Source organism: Anser brachyrhynchus (genome assembly GCF_964034855.1).
Source record: "Anser brachyrhynchus genome assembly, chromosome: 4".
Taxonomy (NCBI): domain Eukaryota; kingdom Metazoa; phylum Chordata; class Aves; order Anseriformes; family Anatidae; genus Anser; species Anser brachyrhynchus.
The window spans coordinates 27,314,111-27,335,557 of record NC_137698.1 but is presented as its reverse complement, the minus strand read 5'-3'; the positions used below and the strand labels follow the sequence as shown (position 1 = coordinate 27,335,557).

The window sequence follows — 21,447 nt, the reverse complement described above, 5'->3', positions numbered from 1 at the left end:
AGATTATTTTAGTAAATGCATCATAATGTGACATTCTCCCATTTATCATTGAGAATATACATCCCTCAGCTATTGTCTATTCTCATGCCTTCTTGTTTATCATTATCCAATCTGTGCCTGAAATTATGGCTTCATCCATTATCATCTGTTGCTTCTTCCCTTATACTAGATTTCTTCAAAATTATCCCAATATAATGTGCTCTGACACTGGAAAAAAATGTACAGTTTGCTTAATGCACCAGTAAATAGATGGAATAGTATAACCAATGATAATTCAAAGTATTGCAGATATATTTTCTATTCTACTATAAAAATATGTAGATCTCCTGGAATTAGTTTAAGGACCTCTAAGAGGAAGCAATTCTATGCAATAAAGATAAAAAATCATCACTAACACTTGTTCAAAATATCTTTTTAATATCCAAGCTGCATTTCAACATTAGGTATGTCTATAAACAAAGCAGCACTTTACCAGATTTCATAACACTTTAAATAGTCATTATAAAAGGTCATAACAGTCAGAAACCTGATATTCACTTGTAAGTATCAAAGCGTGGGCTATTTCCCTGTGTATACATAATGTAGCTTTGTTGCTACATATTTTCTTCCAAAGTGGCAAATATAACACACATAATTCATCTTCCTAATCCATCAGAAATCTGCCTTATAGAAGTACGAACCGAAAAAGAAAATGAAAATAGAAAACCTGCTCTTTTAGGGTTAGTGAAGAAGTGAGAAGGGATGGCTCCAGTGCTCTGTACCACCAGTTACAAAAAGATTTTGACTGACCTTCTGGAGCTTCTTTTTGTGGTTGCATCTTGTCAAGTGCTACTTTCTCAGAATCTGCCTCATTTCTTCTGTCATGTTGTGCCCTATTATAAAATACCACACCCAGGGAAAACACCATTTAAAGTAGTCATTAGTCTACTGACAAGATCCTCACCCACCAAGAGCAGTAAAACTAACATGGTAGGCAAGCAATGAAGCTTTAGCTAAGCTCAACATTGTAACTGAAGTATCTAAATCCTCCTCAGTTAAAATTAGTTGTTTGAACTCAAGAGAGAGGGATCAAAAGAATAACTTACTTATCCTCTTTTTCTTTTACCCACACTTCATTAACAGTAATGGGAAATTCCTTGCTCTGTTGCTTTTTATTTTCTTCTGTTTCTTCCAACATCTCTGCTTCCAGATCATCAGGCTCTAAAATTAATGAAGTCATACACCTCATTAAAAATGAACCCCAAACAAACAAAAAGACAGGAGAGACTATATGTTTTAAGATTACATTAAAATCCTTGATGTTAAATCTTTCTGCATTTTGCGGAAACAACTGAAATTTTGTAGCTCCAGAACTTAAGTTTGGCTCTGATACAAGAAGACTATCTTCAAGCTCCAAGGAACTGTCTTCTAAAAATCTCAGCAACTTTCCCCCGTAAGTCATCAGGGTGCTGGTATCATACAGGGGAAAAGATCTCAGCACAACTGGTGTGCAGAAACAAAAAGGAATTGAAGCTCTTTAGAATTCCACTTCTTCAGACAGTTCTCTAGAAGCATGTAAGTTTTTGGACGTTAACAAAATATGTCGGTGAATCAAATTACTATGCAGGCATAGAAAATACCTGGTCCTACCTAAAAGGTATTATAACAAATTGAACTTTGCCTATGGGAGGATATACAAGTCTACAGTATACTTTCCTCATTGAATTGGAAAACAGATTGTCATTAGAATTGCTAATTAAATGACTTACCATCCAGCATAATAGGTTTGCTCTGCATCTGGGTAGCTCCAGCTCTTTGAGATTCTTCTGGTATAGTCACTTCGTTCTGTGAGATACCAACTGGCACTGAAGACTGAGCTCCAACGGTAGGAAAAGCTTTCTCTTCCTTATCCTGTTTTACAATTAAGGAGTGATGATCTCCTTCAACAACTTCTGCAGTATCTAAAACAAAATTAGTCTGTTGTTTAAACAGTGCTTTGACACAATTCAATAATAAACTAAAACGTGACTACAAGGTAAGTTGAGAATCTTGGGTTTTAAAACGTAACATCTACACAGTAGAAAAGTTTGCATGCATTTATTATGAAGAAGGAACAAGGAAGACAGAAATATTAAAAACAGAATTCTCCCCCCCCCATAACAGCAGGTGTACTTGCTACTTTATAATTATTACTTTTATATTTATTGGAATAAATATGAAATTGTACTGTTCTCTTGTATTTTCAAGTTTAAACTAAATTTTAATGAAAGTTGGCAAGGTATACAATGGTTGTTATTACTTTATCAATGGTTTTACTGGTTTAAATCATGAGATGAAAAGGTACAATAGCCTATGGGTTTGGCTAACAGCTGTAAATATTATCAATACATATGTAACAAATATAACTGAGCCTTAAATTTCTTTAGAGAAGTACCACCATCCATTTCTAATAAAAGAAACTAGTATTTTGTCTTGACAAAGGCAAAAATATACTAAAGCTGTAAAAGCTTCTTGCATCTAGCACTTATAAAGCAAAAAGAAAAGAGAAAGGAGAATAGACAAAAAGGGCAATAGCAAAAGAACAGGTATGAAAGTTGTTCACCAGAAATACAATAAAGATAAAGAAGCAACATAATTTGCATTAAGGACAAAAAGTACTTGTCCAGAAGGAAATTCCACTAGTATGCTAAGTCACATGCTAACAAGAAAGCTACGGGAGCTATGTAATTCAATATTCAGTTGACAACATCCCTTTAAAAAGACTGTTAATATTAACAAGCAAAGTCCAAGACATTTCAGCAAAATGAAGATCCTTCCCCCTTTCAGCACATCCATCTTAATTTCTTATTACTCGAGTGTGTTTGAAATATTTTGGCATCTTTTGGTATTGAGCCTGTGCTGACATTTGGAACATTTAGAAACATTCAGAACTGAGGCAACACACAGAAGAAAGAAAGGGTAAGGACAGAATATGCTTCAATCACTTCGAAATTATTCTCACTAGACAAACTGGCAAGCTGGCGCTTCCTACATTTGCAGCGCATATAGTTACTGTCCATGCTTACCATTTGTTATATCTAGTTCTTCCAGTAATTCAGTTTGCAGCTGCAACTCTGCTTCTCCTAGAATTTTCAGGACTGAATCAGTAGGACTTTTGCCCCAGACTTTCCTGTGGGGTTCACCAAAATCTAGCTTAATTACTTCCCCCATAGTTTGCCCTGTCAGGACACAAACAAAAACATGTTAGAAACTTTTGTTCATTTTCAACATGACAAAATACTTTACTTATATTATAGTAGTTATATATAAATATACTATAATTGCCTATACTTTCTATAGACAAACAACCTCCACAAAGCTAAAAACAACAAAGCCAGTCTTATGCCACCTCTCCCCAAGTTATAGGGCCTAAAGACTGTGGTTAAAAGTCTAGAGTTTCTGTTCTGACAATTCATTTTAGTAACAGAAGTTATTAAACGACAATTGTCACCTTCAACTTAAGAGGAAAAACAGGAGGTCTTTTCAACAATTCAGGTACTCCAGAAGAAAAACTGTCTGAGAAATTTTTAAAAACTGGCATGATAAAAACTGTACTTCTACGCCTGTACTTCTACCAACTTGCCCATATGGAAGAGAAACTAGAAAGCCTTCTCCTGCTCTGTTTTGTCATTTGTTTCTGTTATTTCTCCTGAGGAGAACAGAGAATAAAAAGTGGCAACAAAGAAGTAGAACAAAAAAATGAAGTTTCCTGATCTTCGAACACCCTAACCATGTAAAACTACTGTGCTATGAAGCAAGTCTTTCAGTGATCATTTATTTCTACGCTGTGAAACAGCCTCACTAAGACACACTGAAACTAAGAAAAAGGTCTTCCACCTGAAATATCAGAGAAAACAGATAGAAAATCTGAAAGACAGGCTTGATCAAAAGAACAACCCTCAGTTTTTATTGTTCTACTGAAAACATAAAAGGATTTGTAAATTGAATAAGAAACTTGCATATATTTTAAATGTTTTTATCCTTTCTGTTAGATTAACACCTATTTAAAAGACATTTACAAAGACAACTTGAAGAAAAGCGTGCATTTAATTAACTGTTTGTTGAAATTACAGTTTTTTATATCATCGGCAGGTCATTTAACTACTAAGCCTGTGCCTTACTCCTTATGCAAGGCAATACGTAACCACCTGTTTTAGAAGCAAATGACACACATGACACACAAGCAATAACAAAAAAAAAGAGTACTTGCTTTATAAAAGCAGACACTACTGATTTACTAATGTCATGGCGACAAATGAGTGCTTACGGTCTGTTCCAGAGAGAGAGTCTTCCAACGATAACTGTGCTAGAGGAACTACCAATTCAGATGCCTTTGATTCCCATTTTTTGCGATCTCCTACAAGTGGATGGACATCTTCTTGCTGTTCCTTACCATCTTCAGACCCATCTGATTCAGAGAAATTTTTATTTTCTTTTCTTCCTTTGTCATCTTCTTGAGCTTTAAGATTTTGATTCAATCTTTTCAGTATTTGCCGTTTATTCTGAAATAAGGATCAACATGTATCACTTAAATAGTACCTTCCTTAAAAAGGAAAAGAAAATTAAATTAAACCGAACACAATTTGACATACTTGCACTGCAAGATCTGGCTTTTTTGTTTCCTCTTCAGCTTCCTGGATAGCAGTTACATTTTCATCCTTTAGAGAAAGAAGCATGAAATACAGTGTAGAAGAATGTGTCAGAAAAAATAATCTCAAGAATAGAAATAATAGCGAAAAGTCACCCCTAACACCCTTTCATTGACAACTGTAGATAGATTAAGACAGAATGGACAATACTTCGGTTTTTGTGGGGTTTCACAAAGACTGAATTTCAAGGACAGTGTCTGTGTGACCTATTTGCTATCTGAAATGGGTGAGCAAATGAACCAGTCTCAGTTTAAGCAGGCAAGGGAAATCCATAGCACAAAACAGGCAGAGATGAAGCTAGATGTGACATGTGCAGCAAAATGGCAACCACTTCCAATGCTAGAAATGAGTAATTCTGTAAGAGAACAGAAAAGTGGCAAGGACAGAGTCTAAGAGAACCTGTAAAGAAAAGCAGAAGTGAGAAGAAAACTTCAACAATTACAGCGTATATAATGTCAGTTCAGTAAAGAATAAGAAAACATTATCTGTTTAGTATCCAAAAACACAAAGAAAACCTGCCCAGATCAAGTTGACTGACAATAGGCAGATGCACAACTACAGTTAAAAAAAAAAAAAAGGCAAATATTGCATTACACAGAGCATTTTTCAGAGAAACATTCTGCATTGTTCTTGATCTGTCTCAATTACAGGACTAAAGCAATTTGAACTATTGTGTAAGACCTACCAGCAACTAATAACCTTAAGCATTTTCATTTACCTTATCTGCACATTCTTCTAAAAATTCTTCTCCAAATCAGTATATCTATTTTTTTTTTAAATTTCAGGTAAAAAAGTTAACTTTTAGCAGAAGTACCTACCACACCCACTTCCTTCAAAGCAGAAGTCATGGAAATGACTGGTGTACTGGGCTTAATTGGAAGCTGTTGCTTAGGAAGAGATGCTCCAGGCTCTTGTACTCCATGCACAGGACTGTGTCCTGTAGCTCCCACATGAAAAGGCACGTTAGGACTCTTTACTCCTTTTGCTATCAGCTGTATAATACAGATTCAATAAAAAAATAAAAAGAAAGATAAAACAATAAATCTAAGACTGCACATAAAACACAGTATGATCAAATATGCTCAGGTAAATCTTAGAAAAAATCATGTCACACATTTTCATACTAAACTGTCAACTACATATATGAACTATTTCCCATTTATCAGCTTCACAACATCCCACTTTTTTTTTTTTTTTAGCAGAGAGATATCACTAGTGGGACTTGTCACTCCACAGCACACGTAAGCAAAAGAAGATTATGTACAATTTGGTAAGTTGCAGACCATTAATAAAATACTTATGCTAATAAAATACTTATCCTAATGATTCTTAGGTTTGCTGTTCTTAAGTTCTTGAACCAAATTTTTATTCAAGTATACTTAAGATCAGGCTTTTAGTGAGGGAATTCTGACTGGCAGATGCTCTCTCCAGTTTCAGAAGACACATTATCTAAGCTTGAGAATCACAGTGTAAGATTTTAGTCATACAAATACACAGTACTACATATGTTGACTGTATAATAGGTTTTCTTACATGTTCTTCCCAAGCTCTTTTCTCTCTTTCGTATGCTTCCTTTCTTTTTTGCTCTAACTGTTCTTTTAGAACTGCAGCTCGAGCATTTGCTTGGGCCTGTAATAAAGAAACAAGCAAAAAAAAGACCAGCTTGAACCACAAAAAACATTAGTACACCATTCTGTGGAACATCTTAAAAAGAAACATTGTTGGATCACTTCATCTCGCTTTCTCTCACTTACTGCTTTATAGACTGCGAAGGAAGGTCTCCACTGATACTCAAAATCACCACACAAGTACAATAACTGTTCGTCAATATTTAAAATGGTAACAACTCCTCAAAATATACTTACAATTCTTGATTGGCATGATTATTTTTTTAGTGTATATATTAATTGTGATAGAAGTAATTTAAAATTAGAGTATTTTCTAAACAAAAAAAAGTTTTGAAGCAAAATTCATTAATCATAAACTATTAAATATTCAGCTTAAACTTTCTACATTTGTTCAACAAACACAAAAAGCTTCCATTGCTGTTTCACCCCTAGTTCTAAGGTTAGGCATAAGGTCAGCTTGTTTTTACATTGCTCTTTGAAGATGAAAGGAAAAAATGAACAGATAGAGTATGTATACCCATATACTTGATATAAGTATAGTATAGTATATATTATTATTAGAAAAATACAAAGAATAAAGCTCTAATAAAAAACTGGATTCCTATGAATTACAACCGATGTAAAACTCTGAACTAAATGCAATTTATCACAGGGTTATATAATAGCCCACCTTACAGCCTACATGTGGCCTCTGTCAGCACAAGTGAGGAGTTTTGGCTTCCTTTATTCTTCTAACTAGTTGTTGTTATTCAAGGTACATTTACCTTTCCGTTTCTGTATCAAAATGCCATCTCAGTTATACCAAATTGCCTTGAGGACTAAAGCTAATCTAGAGAGAAACCTCAAAGGCATGGATGGGAAAATTTTTGCCTGCTATGCTACATTACAACATATTTTGAAATTGCTGAGATAAATCAGTTGAAAAGAGTTGTTACCTCAATACAGTATGTATGACTTATCAGAGACAAAAACCTCTATGAGTGGATGCATAAACAGATTATTAATAGCAAAATGAAATGCAAGAAACTTCATGAGATAAGCAAATTTTAAAACAAGGAGTTCCATTTCCTCCCTTCCCACAATTACCTTCTGTGCTTCTATCTTTTTGCGTTTCAGTTCTGCTTCCTCGCTTGATTCTTGTGCATCAGAACTGCCAGCTTCATTCTGCAAAGCACGAGTCCTCAAAGAATTATCATCAATGCATGTACTTAAAAGCTGAGTGATAGAAGTGACTACTGGGATCATTTAGACTGACTGTCTGACTAACACAAGCCATAATTTTACTATGTTAATTCCTCACTTGAATATAGTACCTACTTGGATGAAACTTCATTTTTGAGACTAGTGATTATTATTGTTATTTTTATTATATCACTGGAGAGAAAAAAACTTCAGAAAAATATTCTGGTACTTTTCATTGATTCATACATATTCTGCGTGAGCATTGTCAAAAAGTCAATTCTAGAGAAGTTCCTATAGCTAAAAGCAAATACGCTGTTATGGGTTTGGCTGGGATAGAGTTAATTTTCTTCGTAGAGGCTGACACAATGCTGTGTTTTGGATTTTTGATGAAAATAGCATTGATAATACATCTGTGTTCTGTTGCAGAGCAGTGCTCACCCAGAAGCTAGGCCTCCCCAGCTCCTCGCGCTGCCCTGCCAGCAAGGGGGCTGAGGTTGCCCCAGGAGCTGGAGGGGACCCAGCCAGGACAGCTGGCCCAGGCTGCCCAAAGGGATGTCCCACACCGCCCGGCCTCACGCTCAGCGGTGACAGCCGGGGCTGAGGAGGAGGAAGGGGGACGTTGGGAGCGACGCCGTTTGTCTCCCCCAGAAATCATTGCATGTGATGAACCCTGCTTTCCTGGGAGTGGTTGAACACCCTGCCTGCCGGTGGGAAGCACCAAATGAATTCCTTGCTTTGCTTGCTCACACGACTTTTGCTTTACCTAGTAAATTGTCCTTATCTCAACCTGTGAGTTCTTGCAGTTTTACCTCTGATTCTCTCCTCAACCCCCTGGGGAGAGAGGGCGAGCATCTGTGTGGTGGTTAGCTGCCTAGCTGCCTGCCGAGGCAAAACCACAACAAAGTATAAACATGCTAGTGCTTAACGAGAGATTTGTGGATCAAATTCAGATGTAATTTTATGTTGTCCCACTTTTTAACAGGTTATTAGGTAACATGTACTGAAGCTGCACCTCTAAGTGAAATATCCAACAAATTTCATAAATTCTGTAAGAACAGATACAGGTACACTAACCGTGGAACAGAATGAAATGTGTTAATAGATGTGTATATATATATATATATTTACATGTAAAATTGCTTATCATAAAAATATTTCTGCAGGGATAAAATAATATGATCCCACAGCCAACTTCCTGAAGTATTTATTTTTCAAACTGACCTTCTCTCCACGAAGTTTTGCTTTAATCTGTTGACGTTCATTGAAGTTTTGTAGCCGGATCTGTCTTAATCTTGCCAAATATTCCTAAAGTAAGGAACGGAAATAAGTTTCAATTATAATGAAACTATCTGCAGTATGCTTCGTTTGTAATACCTAAGATTCCACAAAAAGCAAAACGAAATGAGGGGAAAAAAACACTGTCACTGTATTAGCACTTCATAATTTCCAGAAGAATTCTCATCCAATAAAATTAAAGAAAACTGAAACTTATGTTCCTCAGTATTAAGCTACCATTACACTTGATACAATCAAGGACCAGGAATGGTTGCATCTGTTACAACACGGTTACACCCTATAGGTATGCGTGCATGTTCAAGAACCTTTCCTAGGCAAACTGCTGTAGACAACAATTATTTTATGATTATTAAAAAAAAAAAATTACACACCCAGATTCCAGAAAAAAAAAATGTATTTCTTAGGAACTTATAAAGTCTTCATTTTGTTACACAAATGAACCATGCAGGGAAACGAGGCACAGTCAAGGTCAAAATAGTGCTGTTTGTGTGATGGAAGTGGCAAACATGCGACAAGCATACCTCTTCTTCCTTGTTTCTGGATTTCCTTCCTCTTGCAGAAATGGGCCTGCCTCCATAGATATCTGCCACGTTTTGCAGTGTACCCTGTTTGCCATTTAATGGTATAAAATTTAAAATGGCTGGGGCAGTAAAATTATCTGCTTTATCCAGTAAATGTTCATTTATAAGAAAGCAAATCCACCAATGATCTGCAGTTGTTCTGAAATTAACTGATAACTCCCTTTGACTTATAAGAAACAAATGACAGTAATAACTGAAAATCCTGCATAGCCAGGAAGAGGCTAGACCTTTAATATTACAGCAGTTTTCTCCCTACAATTCTGGTCTTCTCCTGCTACGTTAGAAGCATAAATTCTGACAGACAGCAGTTTTTGTACATCTGGATTAAATACGAATTGTGGCACACAGCTGGCATTTCTGCCATTGTCAAGTCAAGCCTAAGATAGAAGTGGAATCATCATATGTAGAGTAAGCATTTATCTATCATAATTTTTTAAACATACTATAAGTAGCAAACTCATAAATCTTGTAACATATTTGTATAAGCTTATTACATTTTCCTTTCTAAACTTAACAAGCTGTCTTACATTGCTAATACATATGGATATACAGTTTATAATCTAGATTAGTGTGATGTATTCGGAGTCCTAACTGTAAACAAAAGGATTCAACCTCAAAGGAATGGAAAACAGGAGTCCATTTCAGGACAGTACAAGAATCATTTAAATTAAAGTTTTCTGCTTGGTTTAAAATCATATTTAAATTATTATTTTTTTCATGATATACTGTAAGCTCCTGCTGAACTTATTAAAAATATCTTGATTTGTAAATTAGATGTATGTTTACTGCATTTATTATGTGTTGTTACATGGACCTTGTTTGTGCCTTGTAAAACACCGTGGCTTTAGCTTTCTCAAGCTTGAGTACAGAGAACCACCTGTAAATCAATACTCCAGTTAAATTCTTGACAGGAAGCACTGAATACAAAAATTTTCGCTAAATACTCTTTCAGATTGAGCTGAAAAATCAGTAATTCAAGAAAAGAGGGTATTTCTAAACTTCTGTTGTTTAGTCACTGGGGGATGAGAGAATAAATTAAAAGAACCATTCTCACAGGTAAGAAATAGCATACATTCATGAGGATTCCATGAATTCCAGTTTTGGCTTGAATGTTAAGCCATAAAAAAGAGAAAGGTATATTATTCTCCATATTCACTTTTTCAGAAATAATAACATCCTAATATAAAGGAATCACTTACAAGATGTTGTTACAGCAAAACACATTTCCTAGAGGAATACTGAATTTAGAACTGCAAGCATAAAGAACAAACAGCATTTTGTGACACTGTCCATTAGTTAACCTCTATGGACTTAAGATGGATGTCTTTATAATATCTTCTTAATAAACAGAATGTTTTTCTAAAACACACTACTGTAGCAACACACTACTGTAGCTGAGTTAAAAATTTAATCACACTTCATTTAAAGTTCAGGCTACTGAAAAATACATAGTTTAATTTTAATCAAAACTTTACAGCTATAAACAGAAAAAATATGAAAGTAATGTTTTAAAGTTCTCAATATCAAGTTAGACATGCACAAAAATGTATTTTTTTTCCTTTGTTGATTTGTAAAGCATTCTGAAGCAGTAATATAAGTAGGAAGACCAGATTTTCCATACCATGTGTCCTTCAGCTCGAGCTTTGTTTTGCATGGCTTCCCTCTTTCGTTGCCAGAATTCTTCCACTTGCCTTGCTCTTTCTGCAGGTAACCACCCTTTTTGCCTGAATAATTACAACACATAGCAAGCTGAAAGTCTCTGAAATACAAAACTTGCAAAACCTATACATATATTCAAGCTAGGACACAAAAACTAACTATGAAAAATGTATCTTCACAAAACGCCTTTAATAAGCTGAAATACGTCAGACTTCCACAAAATGGAGAAAAAATAGGTTCAACTATATTAAAAGTCCAATTAAACACGCCCTCCCAGAACACTGTGTTGTTCTTCCATATCCTGCTCATCAAAACAAAATGAATGTCAAATCACAATTTTAGTGCAGTTAGTTCTGAAAACATCTCAGCTTGTTTTCACTAATTATCATTTGTAAAATAAAACATTAAAAAAAAGGACAGATTCCTTCGAGGCTTCCCTTTAGAGATGGGCAAGAAGACTTTACTCATGAGCCATCCAGTAGCCTTAATCTGACCTATGCTTGGAGTAAGAGCTTCTACCACTTACCACTTAGATAAACAGACACAGTGCTGGTATTCCAACAGTATTCTGGCAACTGTTTTGTGGGGATTTAGCGGGACTTTTGCTTGTCTGTTTTTAAAGGGACTCTGAAGAAGTTTTTCTACCTCAGAATTAACCAAAACAAGATGTTTTTTCACATTTTTCACCCCAGGTCAGGGACCTGTTTGGGTAAACAAGGCTAAAATCAATTTATTGCAACTGAGCAGCTGGCAAAGTTTCCTAATACATACATAGGATCATTTTGTAGTGGAAACAGTTTCTGAAAAATTGGTTGGAAATAGACTAAGGGGGGAAAGCTCCCTACCTAAACAAAACAAAACAAGAAAAAAAAAAAAACAGAAAAAGGTGATGAATGATGTTAGATATTGTAACAGATTGTGGAACGATGAGTCAATCCCCTTTCCAAGGCACCCCTAGCCTCATCTGATTGAAGAGTGTTGAGAGTCCGGCAACAGACAGGAAGGTATTGGAATAAGCTGATAGCAATAACCCATCAGGCTGAAACAGTTAAAGAAAAAATAATTTTGCCATACAGGAACTATTCCTAGTAATTCCTAAATGAATTAGCACACTAACTAAACCCGCTTGCACCTAGTCTTCCTCACCCCACCACCCAGCAATTAGGAAATAAAATGCTATTTCCATATGCTATAATTCGTGAAGTAAGAGAGATGTAAAATGACTTTGATACAACAGGACAAATGCTGTAGCTGCTCTGAAAAGTCAAGACAGTCCACAGAAGTGTTACCAGTAAAGAAAGAAACACTTCATAATCTTTGTATATACGTATTTGGCTCACTATATGATTTTGACTGTAACTGTTCATTGCATATAAACTCAACTGGTGGATAAAGAAATCTGTCAAAACAGGTCATATCGACAAAGTTTAGCTTACAGTACTGTATGAGAGGTGCTCTCTGAGCAAAAGAAACTATTTGTCTCAAACCAAGTACATAGCAAAAACTTATTTCAACTAAATTTTACGTGATACCATTTCTCCCTGCTCTAATGCTGAGTGACTCATATTGTTACAACGCTTCAATCAGATTGCTTCTGGACAGCGTTGCTGTCTAAGAGACAATTTGTAAAGATTGCTGAAGGTGAGGGTACTTAGCTTCACTTTAGTTGTGCTAGTGTAATCAAAAAGACTTTAACTCAAGGATTTCTCAACTTTCTTAACATACACTTTAAATTACCTATCTTCAAGAAAGTTGTTATTCTTAACATTCTTTTTCTTTTGGTTAAACATCTTGAACACCTGTCTTTATATCTCATCTCTAGCTGAAAGAATAACATGTGAGAGAGAAACACTGCTAGGCTATGATAAAAAAAATTACTTTTAGCTAATGAAGTACAAATACTTAACACATTTTAAATGCTAAGGAACAGCAGCTCAATTTAAGGTTAAAGGTAATCCATCTTATAGACAGAAAAAGAAAATTATATCCATCTGTTTTAAAACTTCTGCACACTATGTTCATCGAGTGCTTCTGAATTCATGGATTTGAGAAAAACTGAATTGATTTCTCTTCAGGATCTCCAGGTTATTAGTAATTTGCAGCCCTCTAATATAGTTGCTCTCAAATTTAAAAACATTTAAAACAATTTACCTGGCTCTAGCCAAGTACCACCTAATATTGTCGAATGTGTGAGGCAAACAATAATACCCCTAACCTAGGCAAGATTTGTCAATGATGGCACTGTATGCAAAGAGTAGGGAATAAACAGAGGAAGCTGGAAAGACGCATCTATGTCAGTTGAGAAAATACACCTTCCAGTCCTGGGTTGTATCAGGAAGAATTTCAGTTAGCTCACAATGGCCCAAATTACTATAAAGGAAATAGCATGTACCTCGCAGCTTGCAAAATTTTAACATCAGTGTTAAATGTGCTATACTATTGCCATAAATTTTAAAATAGAAAAACCTAGAAGGTAAAACATATACTATATGAAACATAAAACTGAATAAAATTCTTTTAGAAGAACAAACATTTTCTTTGGCCACTTCCTTTTCTTCACATTAACACCATTTATTTCTGCCCCCATGGGATACATCTCTGGATCTGTAGAAGTTTAAATAATCCATGATATAAAAAAAAAATCTATGAAAATTAGTGAGTAATGCTGAAGTACTGAACTTCTAAGTATATACTTCCCCATATACCACTCTTCAGTGTGGAAACAGTCCTTTAAACAATACTAACAGATTTGAAGAAAGGCAATGCAGTTTTGAAAAAACTAACTGAAAGAGGTTGCCAATCTACCTGAAATAGGTAGACAATCAATGTTTTTTTATATACAAAACACACTCACTTTATAATTCTGTGGTGCTTATTCTTTGCAGTAACTGTAAGTTACATACTGTTGTAACACCTAGCATTCACATCTCTTGACGAAGAAAGCTACTGTGAGTTTTCCACTGGTCAATAAACAGGAGCTAAGAGCGCTAAAAGCTTTCTAGACACTCTTCTACGTTGGAAAATTAAACACTGAGATGGAGAGAAGGCAGTCAGAATGAGATGATAGAACAAGGAAGCATCTTGGCAGGTAACACAGAAAACAGAACTATGAAAAAAGCAAAGGAGGGTTATTGTTTTAGCTAGACTGTAACTGCATTAAGCCAGGAGTTTTGGCTTAAATCTAGTTTAGTTACAGTTGTAAGTAATCCTTTTTTCCCCTATTGGGAAAGCCAAGGTTTCCATTGGTTCTAAAAGAATTGTGGTCTGTGAGGGACCAACACACAAACAGACAGCACAGTACCAATGGATTTTGAGACATGTTCAGCTACTAAATGGAACAAGACAGAACAAAAATCTAACACGTAGGGACAGATTTATGGATTATCACAGTCCAACCTGTTTGCATTGGCTTGTTTAGACACCTCCTTCGATCTTTTCATTTTTTTCCTAATTGCATCAGCATCAGGTAAATGGTGATGACCTGCAGGCCCCTTAGGAACTCCTGGACGTATTCCAGGTGGAATTCCTCTGCAGATAAATACGTACAGTAACTTTCATTACTTTCATCTAAAGCAGACCACATGCAACCTCTAGTGGAAGGTAGCCATACCTCTCAACAACTTCTCGGCCTTGTACTTCTGCCCTCCATCTGGCTTCCCTCTCTTCAGCTACTCTAAAGTTCTCCTTTTGCATCTGGTCAAAAATAGCATGATAATGCTCATATTGTCCTCTGGAAGACACTGGAAAAGGACCAAGACCACCTCCACCGCCATAATATGGTGCCTGAAAATCAGAAAAGGTAGGGTGGACATCTCAAACACTGGTTTTAACAAGCCCTTCCAATTTTCACCTCTCTGGCAGAATGAAAGTATTAATATGTTCTGCAACAATTCTGAACTGGTCCTAGTTTTATTCTTGGTGTTCCCCTATTTTAACCAAGGAATTACGATCCCTTTTCATCACTTTACCACTACAAGACTGATAAATTAAAAACTTGTTTTTCAGTTAGCACTCCAAAATAACACAGTATTTTACCTCCTTTTGATAATAGTGTAATTATACATGAGACATCTGTCACACATTCTGGAAGTTATTGGTGAGGAATCCATTGAAGTGTAACTGGAGATAGCAGATGTTCTACACAGCAAAAATCAAAGTTTTAGCACAAAAAGCTAAAAATGATACAGTACTAACTGAAGCACTACTGAGTGATTTCTATCCAAACATTAACTTTTAAAATTGAAGTTAGAAACAGTTAAGCACACTTCTAAATTTGCTGAGTGACGTTAGCACCAGATTTATCTGAGAATCCCCATTTTTAGCAATCTATAACTTGGCTGCATCACCAGAACTGAGATGCTTCCCTACTGAAGTTCAGATCAGGGGAACATGTACCACAAGTTACAGCTTTGTGAAAATGATCTCTGTCACTCTCAAAGACTCGAATTCCTGGAGAGCCTTTGTGTGAAAATAATAATAAAAAACAAAATGTTGCAAGCAGCTGTGTACAGTAGTAGCCAAGGATGGATGCAGAAAGTGTGAAATTGGCAAAACAAGGTTAAGGTTGTCAGCACATGCATAAAGATGTTCCCTTTACACCTGGGGAAAGTGGTCAAATAGCCCATGGTAACAAACCTATGGAATCTGCTTTAACAATAGGGTGAATGTTCTTTCCAGAGTGGTCCAAAGTATTTCATGTACGTTCGAATGCGACAATGCAGATGTGACAGACTTACAGTTGTCCACCCAGAAGTTCTCGAACAGCCTATATTTAACATCGGAATTTGGCTCACATTCTCAGTTTCAATTGCTCAATGCACATCAATAGTCCATGTGATAAGAGTACTAACTGGAAGATTTATCTAGGCATTAAAATAAGTATGCTGGTACACTGTTCTTCTGGGTAAAATTAATTTATTATACAAGACAATTGATTCTACAAACAGAATGCAAAGCCTTACCTTAGACACTCTTAAAGGTTTCATCTACAATTACTAGAGCTCAGTTTCCAAAAGGACTACCCAAAGAAATAGTATGATCAATCTCTAAGCAAATGCTAGCAGCAGGTGCTCATCAACCATCTGCAGAACGGTTACAGCCCCTGCTAGAAGCACAAACCCAGAGTCTACTCCTTGCCATCTCTTTCCCTATTTTACCCCAGAAGCAGGTACCAGCAACCAATCCAAAAAAGACAGGAGGAGAAAATACTGCACTGCAAGACCCTGCTGTGCATTTAGAGACTATGTGGCCTGCATTACTGGAATGCTTGAACACTGCTACTCTAAACTAACAGGGAGTCACTGGCTGCAGTTTTCATGGGGGAGAAAGGAAGAGGATAATTACATCAAGAATACTGTAACAGTACATGGAAATCTGAGTGATGATACCTTAGTGGCCTGCAGTACGATCTGCACAAAACTACCTAATCCAGAGAACAAATTTCAAACAATTTTGAAGGATGTTTGCTCTGATATTTTACACAGTGACACTTAGTGAAAATATGCACGGCCACTGAAACTCAATTTCCTTACATTACTGTGAATACGAAAAGTTAGTGATGCAGTTTTAGCTAAAAAACAGAGAGTACTTTCCATGTCTAAGGCCCTTGCAATAAAACTCTTGAAGTCAATCAAAGGCATGATTGTTTTCAGAAACATATAGAGCTCTGATCCAAATATGCCAATGCTTATATATCATGTTATATCATTGGGCCCCTCGCTACAGGAAGGACATGGACGTGCTCGAGCGAGTCCAGAGAAGGGCGACCAAGCGACCAAGCTGGTGAGGGGTCTGGAGGCTCAGGGGCGACCTTATCGCTCTCTACAGTTACCTTAAAGGAGGCTGTAGAGAGGTGGGGGTTGGTCCGTTCTCCCACGTGCCTGGTGACAGGACGAGGGGGAATGGGCGAAAGTTGCGACAGGGGAGTTTTAGGTTGGATGTTAGGAAGTACTTCTTTACCGAAAGGGTTATTAAGCATTGGAACGGGCTGCCCAGGGAGGTGGTGGAGTCACCACCCCTGGAGGTCTTTAAAAGACGTTTAGATGTAGAGCTTAGCGATATGGTTTAGTGGAGTACTTAGTGTTAGGTCGGAGGTTGGACTCGATGATCTTGAGGTCTCTTCCAACCTAGAAATCTGTGATACTGTGATGTTGTATGGAGCCCTGCATTGGTGCTTGCCAGCATCATCCTGAGAGAGAGAATGAAGGCATGGGAACCAGATAATGGTTTTTGATTTCCCATTAAATCCACACATGGTAGTTTTGAAAGTCTGGTATTTTTACATTTGCTTTTATATTTAAGCTAAGTTATGCGATATGTGACACACGGCCAAAAAATATACCTATTTTGAAGAATAGTTATCAAAAGTAGCTAATGAAACCTGGTCACGTACTTTCGGTGTCTTCATATTTTGTTGTACAAGGAGCAGAAAATAAAACCTCTTCTCATTTTGACCCCAGTGCTTAGCCAGAGCTTGTTTATGAAAACTGTGATGAATTTGTTTAGGCTAAATATTTTTGCAGGACTCCCTAACACCAAAACAAATGGCTGGTTTTTAACCCAATTCATATTGTTCAATAGATTTACACCACAACAATACTGAACTTTCTGCACTGGCTCTGTCTGATGAAAATAGAGGACCCAGATTTTTATATTCAAGTATTTTCATGATACTACTTCCCAGAACAGTTATGCAAATAGAAACTGCCATAGGATTAAGATTAAATTATGTAATTTAATTCCATACGAAGTGAATGGCTAAGGGGTTAACTGCTTTCAGGAAAAAATTACATTTACTCAGGAATTTCTTCTCCCATCATGGACAACTTATCAATATAGGTATTGTAATTGTCATTTACATTGGTAAATAAAAATGAATGCTTAAAAGCACATTTTTAATATTGGCAAAGATGTCCATTATCGCGGTATGAGAACCTGGGAAAATATTTCAACAAAAAATTTCAAGAACAAACTTGAATATGAAAGAAGCTGTCATGCATAGATTTAGCGCAGGAGAAGTAGCAAAAGCAGGAGTGGAAAAAAGAAAGTGGTGCATGAAAACCATTACTGGCAGAAAGAGGGGAGATTCAGAAATTTAATAAGTATTAAAAATGAAAACTGCACATGATCTCCAAAAAGCCAGGGAATAAAAAGTCTGTTATACACTCTGCCTTAAATTATCAGTAGATTAATACTGGACAGCTCCAAGAGTTGATCTCCAAGAGCAGATCTTTCTGAAAAGATAAGACCATGCCAGATAACCAAGGTGGGGGGGAACACATTACATCACATTTCTGCATCTGCTGCCAACCTTAACATCACCACTTCCACCTGAACCAAGCACATTCCTCCATCCTTGTCCCTGCTCTGTTTATTCGTTCCATCTGAAGGAGAAAACAATAAAGGAAAACATAGTTCAAGGAATCACTTTAAGAAAAATTGAGCTTCACTCTTAACACATTTTAAACACATTTTACCCTTTCTTTCTCCAATCTTCTTATTTCCTCTGCCTTCAGTAAACTGACCTGCAATGTAAGGATTAAACATATTTAGTAACTGGGAAACTGAACTACTCCATATTCCTAGGCAACAGGCAACAAAACACAACACATTTCACTGAAATTACTATGGATGTTAAAAAAAAAAAAAAAAAAGGGTGCCTCAAGTATCTTGTCTACCTGATCTCTCTGGCGTTTTTCTTTTTCAGGCAATTCTAACCTTTTCTTTTTTGAAGGTTCCTGAAAAACAAGCATATAATTTGGTATTTATTACCGAGCCATTATTCTGTGAAGTGTCTGTCAAGATTGGTTAGTCTTCCAATTGCTGACTTATGTCCACGAAGATAAAAATCATGTCTAGATGTTTGGAAAAAAAATATAAGGAGGAAAGGTTTGAAGGTTTTATTTTGTCATTCTTGCTCTGGACCTAGCTTTTGCTTAGATTGAATATTAGCAGATGATTTTGTGATACCTCAAACATTTTCCTCCTTTCTTCTCCTGGATTCATTTTCTTCACGGGAGTTGGAAAGTCCCTAGATAAAGGTGAAACTTCAAATTAGATAGCAAATGTCAGTCTGAAAGAAAAATTCTAATCAAAGAAAAAAAATTAAATTCACAATTCAGTATGTGCAAAAATGGGTTTAAAATAATTCATTACTGAGGAGGTTGTAAATGAAAAGCACTGCTCAGATCTTAGGTAAAGGCTATTGTACTTGCTCATCCTTTGCTAAGAGCTCCATCTTGAAAGCTGAAGGTAGTAATTTCAGATCTGTCTTAATTTTTCTTCTCTGGCAATGTCATTCCATATTATAATCTTTTCATAGTCTTTGAGGGTCCTCGATTTTAAGATTCTCTTTTTACTTGGAGAACAGATTTATTAGGTTATCCTTAGGTGACTTCTCTTGTGTAACTCTACCTAAGTTCTTGTTATCCATGGAAGAGGGGAATGAAGCCACAATTGAATATCTGGTAAAAAGTCCGCTATACAAAATAAGCTATGTTTCTTACTCTAATCTACTCAAAAAGTGAGTGTTACTCAAAGCTTTTTTTTCCCCCTCTGACTGTAAAAGAATACAGATAGATTCATAGGATTTTCTTTTGACAATCCCATCAGATTGGTACTTTAAAGTCAAGTATCTCAGAAAACAGAAATCTTTAGAGATAACACTAAGCGAGAATAGTTTAGAATAGTTTAGAATAACACTAAGCGAGATGATTGTTGCATGTTCCATTAAAAATCCAGTTGAGAACTGCAAGCTGAGGCTAGCCTGAAACAACAGCAAAGAGAAGAAAACTTACATTACACTGTAGCCATTAGTTCTATCCTACATCTTATCCCTTGTCACTACATACAACCCACACAAATAATGTCTTAAAATTGCAGCATTTTTTACTTCTTACAGCATGAGGATTCTTCCTCAGTCTGCATATCCTGCCACAGTGAGGGCTTTGGGTCTCTGTGCAAGTGGGTTTAGTGTTAGCTGGTGAAACGGATTATAAACAGCAGCAAAACAGCAGTTGATTTCACAACCAAGCTTTAAAAGAGAAAGAGACTTGTGGTCTCATTAGGACACACACGTTTACGTGTTCCCTTCTTTTTGCTCTCTTTTTCAAACTGCACATGATGAGCAAATGAGGCTTGTGTGATAACTGACAGAAGTTATCCCTGAGGTTCAACAGTTATTGGAGGATTAAGGAAAAACTACCTCAGGGCTAATTTTCTTTCCATCTACTAAATATAATATCAAATTTCACAGAGATCTCAGTATTATATTCTCCAAAGAGCCATGGGGAGAAGGAAGGAAAGGAAGGAAAGGAAGGAAAGGAAGGAAGGAAGGAAAGGAAGGAAAGGAAGGAAAGGAAGGAAAGGAAGGAAAGGAAGGAAAGGAAGGAAAGGAAGGAAAGGAAGGAAAGGAAGGGAAAGGAAGGAAAGAAGGAAAGGAAGGAAAGGAAGGAAAGGAAGGAAAGGAAGGAAAGGAAGGAAAGGAAGGAAAGGAAGGAAAGGAAGGAAAGGAAGGAAAGGAAGGAAAGGAAGGAAAGGAAGGAAAGGAAGGAAAGGAAGGAAAGGAAGGAAAGGAAGGAAAGGAAGGAAAGGAAGGAAAGGAAGGAAAGGAAGGAAAGGAAGGAAAGGAAAGGGAAAGGAAGGAAAGGAAGGAAAGGAAGGAAAGGAAGGAAAGGAAGGAAAGGAAGGAAAGGAAGGAAAGGACAGGAAAGGAAGGAAAGGAAGGAAGGAAGGAAAGGAAGGAAAGGAAGGAAAGGAAGGAAAGGAAGGAAAGGAAGGAAAGGAAGGAAAGGAAGGAAAGGAAGGAAAGGAAGGAAAAGGAAGGAAAGGAAGGAAAGGAAGGAAAGGAAGGAAAGGAAGGAAAGGAAGGAAAGGAAGGAAAGGAAGGAAAGGAAGGAAAGGAAGGAAAGGAAGGAAAGGAAGGAAAGGAAGGAAAGGAAGGAAAGGAAGGAAAGGAAGGAAAGGAAGGAAAGGAAGGAAAGGAAGGAAAGGAAGGAAAGGAAGGAAAGGAAGGAAAGGAGGAAAGGAAGGAAAGGAAGGAAAGGAAGGAGAAGGAAGGAAGGAAAGGAAGGAGAAAGGAAGGAAAGGAAGGAAAGGAAGGAAAGGAAGGAAAGGAAGGAAAGGAAGGAAAGGAAGGAAAGGAAGGAAAGGAAGGAAAGGAAGGAAAGGAAGGAAAGGAAGGAAAGGAAGGAAAGGAAGGAAAGGGAAGGAAAGGAAGGAAAGGAAGGAAAGGAAGGAAAGAAGGAAAGGAAGGAAAGGAAGGAAAGGAAGGAAAGGAAGGAAAGGAAGGAAAGGAAGGAAACCGGAAGGAAAGGAAGGAAAGGAAGGAAAGGAAGGAAAGGAAGGAAAGGAAGGAAAGGAAGGAAAGGAAGGAAAGGAAGGAAAGGAAGGAAAGGAAGGAAAGGGAAGGAGAAGGAAGGAAGGAAGGGAAAGGAA

At 36.7% G+C, this 21,447-nt stretch overlaps 1 protein-coding gene across 1 annotated transcript in view; it reads right to left on the bottom strand.

The window, feature by feature from the left end:
* Positions 1-21,447, bottom strand: part of NEK1 (NIMA related kinase 1) — a 44,107-nt gene that overhangs the window by 10,323 nt on the left and 12,337 nt on the right. Inside the window, 19 exon segments of the mRNA XM_080589029.1 lie at positions 790-872; positions 1,086-1,200; positions 1,749-1,940; positions 3,045-3,197; positions 4,286-4,520; positions 4,611-4,676; positions 5,486-5,659; positions 6,201-6,296; positions 7,382-7,459; positions 8,699-8,782; positions 9,295-9,378; positions 10,976-11,078; positions 14,410-14,541; positions 14,624-14,796; positions 18,323-18,374; positions 18,376-18,395; positions 18,489-18,536; positions 18,690-18,749; positions 18,982-19,042. Coding sequence (XP_080445155.1) covers positions 790-872; positions 1,086-1,200; positions 1,749-1,940; positions 3,045-3,197; positions 4,286-4,520; positions 4,611-4,676; positions 5,486-5,659; positions 6,201-6,296; positions 7,382-7,459; positions 8,699-8,782; positions 9,295-9,378; positions 10,976-11,078; positions 14,410-14,541; positions 14,624-14,796; positions 18,323-18,374; positions 18,376-18,395; positions 18,489-18,536; positions 18,690-18,749; positions 18,982-19,042 — 2,009 coding nt within the window.